The sequence below is a fragment of the Nicotiana tomentosiformis genome, chromosome 5 (assembly GCF_000390325.3).
Source record: "Nicotiana tomentosiformis chromosome 5, ASM39032v3, whole genome shotgun sequence".
In the NCBI taxonomy this organism is placed as follows: domain Eukaryota; kingdom Viridiplantae; phylum Streptophyta; class Magnoliopsida; order Solanales; family Solanaceae; genus Nicotiana; species Nicotiana tomentosiformis.
Genome location: NC_090816.1, coordinates 24,529,139 through 24,541,498, shown reverse-complemented (window position 1 = coordinate 24,541,498; position 12,360 = coordinate 24,529,139). Strand labels below are relative to the sequence as shown.

General features: G+C 41.1%; 1 protein-coding gene across 1 annotated transcript; it reads left to right on the top strand.

The window, feature by feature from the left end:
• The first annotated feature begins 276 nt into the window (after positions 1-276).
• Positions 277-2,952, top strand: LOC138892038 (interactor of constitutive active ROPs 5-like). The gene is made up of 3 exons (XM_070175729.1): positions 277-331; positions 1,490-1,635; positions 2,239-2,952. The coding sequence occupies exons 1-3, from the start codon at positions 277-279 to the stop codon at positions 2,950-2,952; spliced, it is 915 nt and encodes a 304-aa protein (XP_070031830.1).
• The last annotated feature ends 9,408 nt before the right edge of the window (positions 2,953-12,360 follow it).

Sequence of the window (12,360 nt, the reverse complement as noted above, 5' to 3'; positions counted from 1 at the left end):
GTTCGATTTGGTCATAGGCCCGATAATGATACCGAACTGATCCTATATCGGACTTGGAGCTCGAATCCTGAAGCCCTTTCTTCGGACCTCGACCTGACTTTACGTAGATACCTTTCAATCGAAGTATTATTATCTCAACCAGTCCGTACGACTGACTTAATAGGTTTCGACCGCATACAGATAGTCCCCTCGTTTCTCGGGGATGATGTGACGAGAAACGACATGATTTTCCACGGTATGATTAGACATATATTGACATCAGTATTGAGTTCGACCATGACGTACAAGGTAGCTGTCCCGTCGGTTCAGCTTACCGAGGCATTTAATGCGTGTAAGTCGATGTCGGCCATTATGTGAGAATAAACCGCCTCTGTTTAGCCCATAAATAGCCCGTCCTAAATCAAACTTAATCTGTTACCCTAATCAAAAAACCCTCAAAATTTCTTACTTTTTCCACCTCCATTTCACCGTTGGTAGAGCCACCTCCATCAGCGTTTGACACCATAATCCTTTTATCTTCCTTTGCTTTTCTTTTACTTATACCTTATGGAAAAAACATCAAAAACCATACCGTAGAAGGAGAAAGCTTCCTCTTCCCGGCCGTCCGGCGATAAGGCCCCGGCAGAACCGTTTCCCCATGAGTATGTTCCTGGCCCGTGTATTCTAAAGGCCGATTTTAAGGTTGAGAATCCTTCGTCGATTCTGGGCCGATGTAAGCATGTGTCGATGTATATGTGCTCGATAACAGAGGGCCATATCGAGGCCGTGAAGAAGGACTGCAACTGGGGTCCCGAGGTTGTGCTGCAAATTCCTTTTCCCGAAGAGAGCAACATCACTCACGTGGAGGATTTTTTAAGTGTTTACACTTACCCTTTCACGTTGGGTCCCGTCGATCATGTGATCATTGATTTTTGCAGAAGATATCAGGTCACCCTCGGTCAAATTCATCCTTCTCTATGGCGCATAGTAATCTTACTTCGCTTATTCTCCAACAAGGTCGAGGAGCTGGATTTCACCTTAAATCACCTCATACGATTGTATCAGCCTCAAATCTTTCGAGGACTAATCAAGCTCCATCGTCGGGCATCGAAAGCTTTAATATCGAGCATCGACAAAGACAAGGATCGGGATTGGATGGGCCGTTATATTCGGGTGAGGACCCGTGACCTTATCCCGGAAGAGAAGATGTCGTTCCTTGAGGAATGAAATTTCGACCGTAAGTGATTTTCATAAGGCGTTGCTTTTCGTATATTTCTATGATTCTATCTGATATCTCCCTCTGATATAAACTGCCCCTTGGATGCCACAAATGGTACTTGACCTCGAGGATTGGGGTCTAAAGTTAGCCTCGACTTTCTCTTATGCCGAACGCGCTTGGCGTGATTTGGCAAAAGGTAGGTGGGAGGCCAAGAATCACGGTAAGGGTCACTTCTCATGTTTTTCGAAATATTTTTTATGCTCCATTTGTTACTGACTTCCTTTCATGCAGGCGTAACCAAGGATGCCATTTTGAGGCCTTCGGGTGGTGAGGAAGGAACCAAGTCGCTGGTTCTGAAACCGGGGAAAGATAGAAAACGAAAAACTGCCTCTCAGTCCGAGGACCCTAAACCCAAAACTCGAAGGGTGAAGAAAAAGGTAATCGCTCTTACGATAGACTCGGTCCAATGACTGAGAGAAGAAGAAGAAGAAGAAGAAGAAGAAGAAGAAGAAGAAGAAGAAGAAGAAGAAGCTTTGGCACTCATGGTCCGATCTGCGAAAGCCATCGATATCGCCAGACCTTCCGAGCCGATGATAACTACACCGGACGGGGCCGGTTCTGATAGCCCAAGGGTCGATCAGCACGCCCCGAGCGATTTACTCGGGACCATGACAGTGTGCCACTTGCCTTCTCTTCCGACCTTTTCCGAGGAGGCGTTAAGGGAAGCTCGAGAATTGAAGACCCCTGATATGGGCGGAGGCTCTAGTGTAGGGGACCCTTTTTGGGATTGCTTTGCTGGAGTCGATGATGCCTCCGATATTAATGACACTTCTATTCTCCTAGAAGAGGCCTAACATTTCATTTCTCGGGTAATGAGTTTACTGCGCTTGGTTTCTTCATTCTTTTCTAAACCTGACTTGCGTTTTTTCCCTTTTGTATAGGCCCTTAGCAAGTTTTGAGCCGATCTCAGTCAATGTGAGGCAGAGCTTCAAAAGGTCTCAGGGGAGAGAGATACTCTGAAGCTTCTTTGTGGCCAAAAGGAAGAGGTTATAAAGGACCTCCAAGCAGATTTGGCCAAGGCTCGTGAAGAAGAGGCCGAACTGGATAAACAAGTGAGCATAGTTATTTTAGAGTATGGATTCGACCCAACTATGGAAGCTAACCCTCCGTTATCTCAGCTGCAACAAAAGGTTGAGAAGATCGGGTTGCTTCGGGGAGAAGTCGATCAGATCAAGGCCGAGTGTGATCGGTGGAAGGCGACTATGGACAACCTAGCTGTAGAAAAAGAAACCATTTTGGCCAAATTATTATCGGCCGATGTTCAACTTCGGGGTGTCAAGCAAAAAAGTTTGTCCCAGGCCAGGAGGATCGAGGAGCTTGAGACAGGGCTTGTTGAGGCCAAGGCGGAGATCGAGTCGTCAAAAGTCATGGCGGACAAGTCCATTGCTGTGTATCGGGCCGATCCCGAGGCTGCTCAAATGCAGCTAAGGGAGGCTTCTGATCGGGAGCAACGAGTTACTGACTTGGCAAAGTGCCAATCTCGGAGGGAAACCCTCAAGAAAATCCACACTCGAGATTTTGAACTTTTCGAGGAGATCGCTCGAGCTAAGGAGCTTGAAGCTGAAGCCAGGCAGCTTGTCTCTTTTGACGACGACGATAATTATGAAGAAGGTAGTCGGGCGGGTCCGATGAAAAGCCTGAAGAAGAAGCAGCTCCCGAAGGAGATATTGACACCAGCCGCAGTTAGGACTTAGTTTCTCTTTTGAAAACTTTTGACCGGTCTCTTTGCACATACCCCCTTTTGTTAATAATAGAGCTTCTTTTGAATGTCTTCTCATTTTCATGCTCGAACGTGTTTTTGTTTTTATGAAGACTTTGTTATTGCAATCTAATTTTACAGCGGTTCTTCGAGCTGAGTTATATTGAATTTTGAAGTAATGGGACCCTTTCGGTCTGTTCTAAGCGAGAACAGGTCCTCAAACTCTCGTTGTGTTGGTCCCTAAGTTTAATAATTGAGTGAGTGATTATTTTGAGCTTGAAGTAAGATAGCCCTTAGGCTTAATGATTGAGTGAGTGATTGCTTCGAACTCGAACTCGATGTATCTTAGCCCGTAGGCCTTTTGATGATGGTTGGCCCTTAAGCTTGTTTGAATCATGAAGTAGGAAGATCTTTTCAAAGTAAGAGATATCTGAGAAGAAGAAGTTTTCCTTTATAAGTCATTATACATATGTTTGTATCTTGTGCCAGAGTTCGAGCAAAACTACATGGGCATGGTTCGTTTTGACCATTTGGCCCTTACACTTTTCTCTATCTAAACCCTGCCCGACATGAATTTGATATGAAATAAATTTCTTGTGTAGAACTTGTTTTATTTGATGGTAGCCCCCCAGTATTCGGGGTTTATTATGAAGAAGCCTCAGATACTGTTGAATTGCCTTCAGGTAGCACATAATTGTTGCCTCGTTAAAAATCTTGCCGGAAAAAACCCATTTGGGATAAAAGCCGAACTAAGGAAAAAAAGAGTACAACGCGTGCTTTAAAACCAGAGGTCTTTATATCTTTTGTTGAATTCCTGCTATGAGTTAGTGTCGAATATATATATATAGATGATAGAAAAGAGAAAATCATACCTTAACAATAATATAGTTTGAGGAGTGATATGTTCCAATTATTTGGTAACGGTTTGCCATCCATTGTTCCGAGTTTATAAGACCCTTTTCCGACTATATCGAGGACGTGATAAGGTCCTTCCCAATTCGGGCCGAGCTTCCCTTCATTAGGATCTCGAGTATTGATGGTGACCTTCCTTAGGACCAAGTCCCCGGCCTCGAAATGGCGGAGTTTGGTTCTTCTATTGTAGTACCTTTCGATTCATTATTTTTGTGAAGCCATTCGAACCAGTGTCGTTTCTCGTTTTTTATCTAATAATTCGAGGTTAGTATTCATAGCCTCGTGGTTTGACTCTTCCGATGTATGTCGGAACCTTGCACTGGGTTCTCCGACTTCGACTGGAATTAAGGCTTCGGAGCCATATACTAAGGGAAACGAAGTTGCTCTAGTATTGAACTTCGATGTTGTTCGGTATGCCTACAGGACTTCGTGCAGAATTTCTCTCCACTTCCCTTTAGCTTCGCTCAACCTTTTCTTCAGGTTTTGGATGATAGTCTTGTTCATTGATTCGGCCTGTCCGTTCCCGCTAGGATAATATGGTGTTGACATTATTCTTTTTATTTTATGGTCTTCGAGTAATTTCGTCACTTTACCGACAATAAATTGTTTACCATTGTCGCATGTTATTTCTGCTGGTATCCTAAATTGACACACGATGTGGTCCCAGATGAAATCTATAACCTCTTTTTCTCTCACTTTTTCGAACGCATGTGCTTCAATCTATTTAGAGAAATAGTCAGTCATAAACAAAATGAATTTATCTTTACCTGGGGCCGATGGTAGAGGGCCGGCGATATCTATTCCCCATTTCATGAATGGCCATGGAAAAATGACCGAATGAAGCTGCTCTTCGGGTTGATGGATCATCGGTGCAAACCTTTGACATTTATCATATTTTTGAACGAATTCCTTAGTGTCCTTCTCCATGCTATCCCAGTGGTACCTTGCTCTGATGATTTTGCAAATTAATGGTTCGGCACCGGAGTGGTTTCCACAAGTGCCTTCATGGACCTCTGGTAAAACATAATCGGTGTCTCCTGGTCCCAAACATACCGCTAGTGGTCCGTCAAACGTCCTTATGTATAATGTTCCATCTTCAACCAGCGTGAATCGAGCAGCCTTGGTTCGTAGAACCCTTGATTCTTTAGGGTTCGATGGGAGTTTTCCGTTCTTTAAGAATTCGATACACATATTCCTCCAATCCCAGGTTAAGCTTGTGAAATTTATTTCGGTATGCCCATCCTCGATTACAGATCTCGAGAGTTGAACGACAGTTCCCGAGTTGATCTTATCTTCCTCGACCGACGACCCCAAATCTGCGAGTGTGTCGGCCTCACTGTTTTGTTTTCGAGGCACATGTTGTAGGGTCCATTCTTTGAAACGGTCTAGAGTTACCTGTAATTTGACCAAATACCTTTGCATCCTGTCTTCTCGAACCTCGAAAGTTTTGTTTACTTGGTTCACCACTAGTAAAGAGTCACATTTGGCTTCAATGACTTCTGCTCACAGGCTTTTAGCTAGCTCGAGACCTGCAATCATGGCCTCGTACTCAGCCTCATTGTTAATTAATCTAGTGGTTTTGATGGATTGCCTAATAATGCCACCTGTGGGAGGTTTCAGTACGATGCCAAGCCTGGACCCCTTCACATTTGAAGCACTATCTGTGTAGAGGGTCCAAACCCTCGACGTCGTTCCCGATTTTAACAAGAGTTCCTTTTCAACTTCGAGTACGAGGGTTGACGTGAAATTGGCCACGAAGTCCGCTAAAATTTGGGACTTGATGGTCGTACGGGGTTTATATTCGATATCATACTCACTGAGTTCGACGGCCCATTTGTCCAATCGACCCGATAATTCGGGCTTGTGCAAAATATTACGAAGTGGGTAAGTGGTTAAAACGCATATGGGGTGATATTGAAAGTATGGTCTTAACTTTATAGAGGCGCTTATTAGTGCAAGTGATAATTTCTCTAAGTGAGGGTGTCTAGTCTCTCCTTCTCCTAAGGTCCGACTTACATAATAAACAGGGAACTGTGTACCTTGCTCTTCTCGAACTAGGACGCCACTTAGCGCGATTTCCGATACCGCCAAGTATAAGTAAAGCTTCTCATCTGTCCTCGGAGTATGAAGTAGTGGTGGGCTCAATAGGTACCGCTTCAATTGTTCTAGTGCCTGTTGGCATTCCGGGGTCCAGGCGAAATCGTTCTTCCTTTTGAGTAGAGAGAAGAATTTGTGGCTTCGATCTGATGACCTGAAAATGAATCGGCCTAAGGCAGATATCCGTCCGGTTAGCCTTTGCACTGCTTTCATACTATCCACGACGGTGATGTCTTCGATGGCCTTAATTTTGTCGGGGTTGATCTCGATTCTGCGATTTGATACCATGAAACCAAGGAATTTGCCCGATCCAACCCCGAAAGCACATTTCTCGGGGTTGAGCTTCATCTTGTATTTCCTTAAGATCTTGAACATTTCCTGCAAATGAGCCAAATGGTCCTCTGCGCGCAGGACTTAACTAGCATGTCATCAATGTAAACTTCCATCGACTTACGTATTTGTTCTTCGAACATTGTATTCACTCGGCGTTGGTAAGTAGCTCCTGCATTTTTTAGCCCGAATGGCATTACATTATAGCAATTGGTTCCGTACTTGGTGATAAATGAAGTCTTTTCCTGGTCCTCCGGGTTTATTCAAATTTGATTGTACTCGGAATAGGCGTCGAGAAAAGTAAGGATCTCGTGGCCGGCTGTGGCATCGATCATGCGATCGATGCTAGGTAGTGGAAAAGAATCTTTGGGGCATGCTTTGTTTAGATCTTTATAATCTACGCACATTCTAAGTTTGTTCCTCTTTTAGGGACTACAACTACGTTGGCTAACCACTCAGGATATTTTACTTCCCAAATTGACCCTATTTTGAGAAGTTTAGTTACCTCATCCTTTACAAATGCGTGTTTTACCTCGAACTGAGGTCTTCTTTTTTGCTTCACCAGTTTGAACCTAGGGTCCAAGCTCAGCTGGTGCGTTGTTATCGATGGTGGGATCTCTGCCATGTCTAAATAGGACCAAGCAAAACAATCTATGTTATCGATAAGAAATTGAATAAGTTTTTTCCTGAGTTCGGGGGTCAATCCCGTTCCCAGGTATACCTTTCTTTAGGGCAGATATTTGATTAATATAACCTGCTCCAGTTCTTCGATCGTAGATTTGGTGGTGTCGGAGTCGTCGGGGACGATGAAAGCTCGAGGTGTCAGAAACTCTTCCTCGTCATCCTCTATTTCCTGTTACACTGATTCGGTCGAGACTGGTGGCTGTGATTGCTATTTGGTTTCTCGTCTATATTTAGTGCTCAATCTTTCCGAGGCCGATAGTAGTATCGGTGTTACCTCATCAACCGCAAACATTTCCTTCATAGCATGTTGCTCCCCGTATACTATTTTTATGTCGTCCGACGTAGGGAATTTCATTATTTGGTGGAGAGTCGAAGGCACTGCCTTCATATTGTGGATCCAAGGCCTTCCGAGTAGGGCATTGTACCTCATATCTCCTTCGATTACGTGGAATTTTGTATTTTGGATGGTTCCAGCTACATTCACTGGTAGAGTAATCTCCCCTTTAGTCGTTTCACTGGCCATATTGAAGCCGTTCAAGACCCGAGCTGCGGGCACGATTTGATTCTGCAAACCGAGTTGCTCTACTACCCAAGATTGGATGATATTCACATAGCTATCTGGATCCACTAAAACACGCTTAACTTGAGATTTATTTAATAGGATAGAAATTACCAGAGCGTCGTTGTGAGGTTGAGAGATACCCTCGGCTTCTTCAATTTCGAATGATAAAGTGCCCTCGGGTACATAACCTCGAGTTCGTTTTTCCCCTGTGGCCGGTATCTTGCTGTATTTGAGCATGAGTCCCTGTGGAGTATCGCCCCCACCGATGATCATATGAATGATATGTAGAGGTTCCTCTTGTTTATCTTTTTTGCTGGCGTCCCTTTCTCTGAAGTGATTCTTGGCTCGGTCACTGAGGAACTCTCGAAGGTGGCCCTCATCGAATAGGCGGGCTACCTCTTCTCTTAATTGGCTGCAATCCTCGGTCATGTGGCCATGCGTACCATGATACTTGCACATCGAATTTGGGTTCCTTTGGGTAGGGTCGGTTTGCATGGGTCTGGGCCACCTAGTATCTTTGATTCTTCTTATCGCCGATACAATGCCCAATGTGTCGATGCTGAAATTGTACTTCGATAGTCGAGGTGCCTCTATAAGATCAGCATATTTATCAAAGCCACTCTTGCTCATAAGCCCCGAGAATTTTGTCCTCGATCACTCATTCGATTGTTCTGAGCGGCATTGCATGCTGAACCGTTGTTCATTCGATCTGCGACGTACGGTTGATATCGGTCTTTGTTCGACCTTTGCTCTCTGTTGATGTCCCTCTGGTTTTAATAGCTGTCCTGTTCTGATGCATGGATCCGGAAGGAGCTCCCAACTGGTCGTCTTCGACCCTAATTTTTGACTGATATCGATTGTGTACATCCATCCAAGTTATTGCTGGATACTCAATCAAATTTTGCTTCAGCCGACGTGATGCTATTGAACTTTGCTCGTTCAACCCTTGGGTGAAAGCTTGGACTGCCGAGTCATATGTGACCGGTGGCAATTCTATACGTTCCATTTGAAATCGGGACACGAACTCCCTCAGTATTTCACTACCCCTTTGTTTTACTTTGAAGAGGTTTAATTTCCTTGATGCGACCTTTATGGCACCAGCATGTGCCTTTACAAATGAATCCGCTAACATGGCAAAAGAATCAACGGAATTTGGTGGCAGATTATGATACTAAATCATCGCTCCCTTCGAGAGGGTCTCTCCGAATTTTTTCAATAACACGGATTCAATCTCATCGTCTTCCAAATCGTTACCCTTGATGGCATACGTGTAAGAGGTGACTTGTTCGTTGGGATCGGTCGTACCATTATATTTGGGAATTTCGGGCATACGGAATTGTTTGGGGATTGGTTTTGGGGCTGCACTCGAGGGAAAAGGCTTTTGTACGAATTTTTTCGAATCCAGCCCTTTTATCATTGGTGGAGCTATTGGGATCTGATCGACCCTGGAATTATATGTTTCTACTTTTTTATCGTTGGCTTCGACTCGTTTTGTGAGTTTCTCGAGCAATTTAGTGATTTTGGGAGTAGTCCCCGATTCTTGCTCGTTTGACTTCACTATGGCTGGCTCCGTTCTGTGGGTGATTTCTCGAAGCGGAATGGGTTCCGGCCTATTTTGTACCTGAGTTTGGCTTTGCAACTGAGCTATCGCTATTTGCTGGGCTTGTAACATTTCGAAAATCATGCGCAAGCTAACGCCGTTTTCCTCGACGTTATGGGTATCTCGAGTTGCAGACCGAGTGCCACCATGAATGCTATTTTCAAGTTCAGCATGTAGGTTCGCCTCAATAGCTACATGCGAATTGATATCTATCGGCACTCCGATTCGAGCTCCAACGGTGTTTACAAGTGGTCTTTCGGTATTGGGTGTCAAGTTATTATTCTCATCTTGAAGACCGGCTTTATTGTCGATTGGTGAAGCCATTTGATTGGTAGTTAGTCGTTGTTAATACGAAATCCAAGATATTTTTGGAAACACGCACAAAACACAATGGCGTATTTTTTCAGATTCGTATCAAATAACCACTGTTATCCTTAGCCCCACGGTGGGCACCAAACTGTTTATCCGAAAAATTGGATAGAGTTAAGTTTGTGTATGGTTCTAAGGATATGTGATATAATTTGATACAAATCGTATGGAGAAATAGAAATACGTGTATTCTTGACTATGAGAATGAGAATAGTGAGCAAGAAGAACGAATAAGATAAAGTGAAATAAGCACAAGGGGATATATTTCAATATGAGAAGAAATCTTTTGTTACAATGTGCCCCTCTGCTTACAATCCATCACATCCTTATAGTAGAAGGATCCTACTTTATATACAATAAAATATACGTAGTGGAGAGCCCATGATATATTGTCTTTTCCCTAATTCCTGGCAGGATTCTCTCCCTTAGTGCGACTGTAACGGCCTTGTCTGTGAGCTTCGATACTGACTCGAACTCGATATCGGGTTGAGCCATCGGCCTTGACTCGAGCTCGATCCTGACTCAGAGTCTTGATATTCGGGGTGGGTGTTGGTCGGTCTGTGCATCTCCGACAACCTTTTGCCTCGTGGTTCGATTTGGTCATGGGCCCGATAATGATACCGAACTGATCCTTGATCGGACTTGGAGCTCGAATCCTGAAGCCCTTTCTTCGGACCTCGACCTGACCTTACGTAGATAACTTTCGATCGAAGTATTATTATCTCGACCAGTCCGTACGACTGACTTAATAGGTTTCGACAACATACAATTTTTTTCCAATGAAAAGATTAACTACTCCCTCCGATCCATAATAAATAACTTTTTCGCCTTTTTATTTTGGTCCAAAATAAAATGTCATTTTACATAATCAAGAAGGAATTAATTTTATTTTTTTAAAATTTGTCCTTATTTACATATCCCAATATGTGAAGGTAATAATTAATTAAGGATAATTTAGTGAATACATTTTTTTTCTCTTGTAGTTCGTATATTTTTAATGGGTGTGCCAAAAAACTAAAAAGTCACATATTATAAAGCGGAGGGAGTACTTCATTAGGGATATCGTAGGTCCAAAAGAGACAACGTCATTTACTACCAACCTTGAGAACATCATACTCCCAATAAATTCAATGAACTAAAGAAACATAAAATTTAGCTAAGTTAATTGCAACCATGTCAAAAGTCCTAGAGATATGTACAAAATCTACATGATCTAAGGTAGAAGACATGTGCTATATATCTTGAGGAAATAATGCAAACTACCTCTAAAAACTAAACTATTTACCTGATATTACCCATTTTAAACTTTATTACAATTTATACATATTTGAGCCAAAAGTATTATCCGAGTACCCACTCAACTTTAGTTGTTTTGGTATGTAGTTCTCCTACTTTTTCCTCTTTTTTTATTTTTTATTTGTTATTTTTTATGTCTACTCCTTCCTCTTCTTAGCCGTGGATTTTGGGGAATATTTTTTATTTTGCTTCTAGAAACAGAGATATTAATGGAGCAAGAAGTGTTAAAATTACCAGTTCATGATGTACTAGATCTATGGATTTTAGGCTCATTCTCTAAATCAAATTACGTTCATTGTAGAAGTAAGAGCTTTACGAAAATATGTGGCCTAATTGTTTTTGGATTTGAACACTTTCTTTGAGGTGTTTGTTCTTTTTTATTTTTTTTCCTGGAGCTATTAAAATAAATTGGGAAATCTACTCTAAATGCCTATTCAGGCAATTTTAATTACACGTTACTGCCATTCTAATTTGTCTTACAATGTGTGCCTATGCAATCTAAAGTATTTACCCAACTACCTATTTTTAAAATCATTTCATTTCTAATCCCAGATTACTTGAAACCCCATTAATTGCCCAAACTTATTTTCTCTTTTATTGTCTTCTCAAATATAAATAAATGTTTTTCTTCTATCTTTCTCATTTCATAATAGGATGTACGTGTCCATTGAATATTTTTATTAATTTATTCTTCATTTAAAAATAGTATATAGTATATTATTATAACATATCTAAATTTTAGTATAATCGATAACCCACAAAATTGAGTTAATTAGATTATGTGATAATTGATATTATTTCAATTTAATAATTGAAAAAAAAAATCTTTTTTAAACTCTTTGCGTACAACTGTATACCATGTTGGTATATCTATATACTATAATGGTATCATATGTTAGTTGGAACATTTTTTGGTTGTATTAGCTACATTTAATTGGTATACTGTTTGATTTTTCTTTAGTAATAGTAGAATAGTACAATATCTTAATTTTTTTAAATTTTCCTATATGCATATGTATTATGTAATCATTTTGATTTTTTCTTTATGCGTTTGGTTTATATAATAGTATTATAGTACAATATCTGAAAATATATTATTATATTAATATGTGGTACATTATTTTTTAATTTTTCTCTTTATGCGTGTGTATTATGTAATAGTAGTATAGTCATATATAGTTGCCTGAAATTAATTAGTAGATTTGTATACCTTACTGGTATAATTATATGTCATATTGGTATCATATGGTAGTTGGAATATTTATTTTGGTTGTTTTAGCTACATTTTTAAGTGAATTCTATTCTGAAATAATTTATATGATCATATTTTGCTATGTTGGATTTTCTTGTACCTATGGACATAGATTTTGTATATTATGTAATAATTTTTATAGTTATATGCAGTTGTTGGAATGACCCCGTACAACTATATATCCTATTAGTATAGCTATATTCTATATTGGTACCATATGTTAGTTGAATCCTTTTTTGATTGTATTGACTGCATTTAATTGGTATACTATTTGATTTTTTTAAATAATAGTAATACAGTA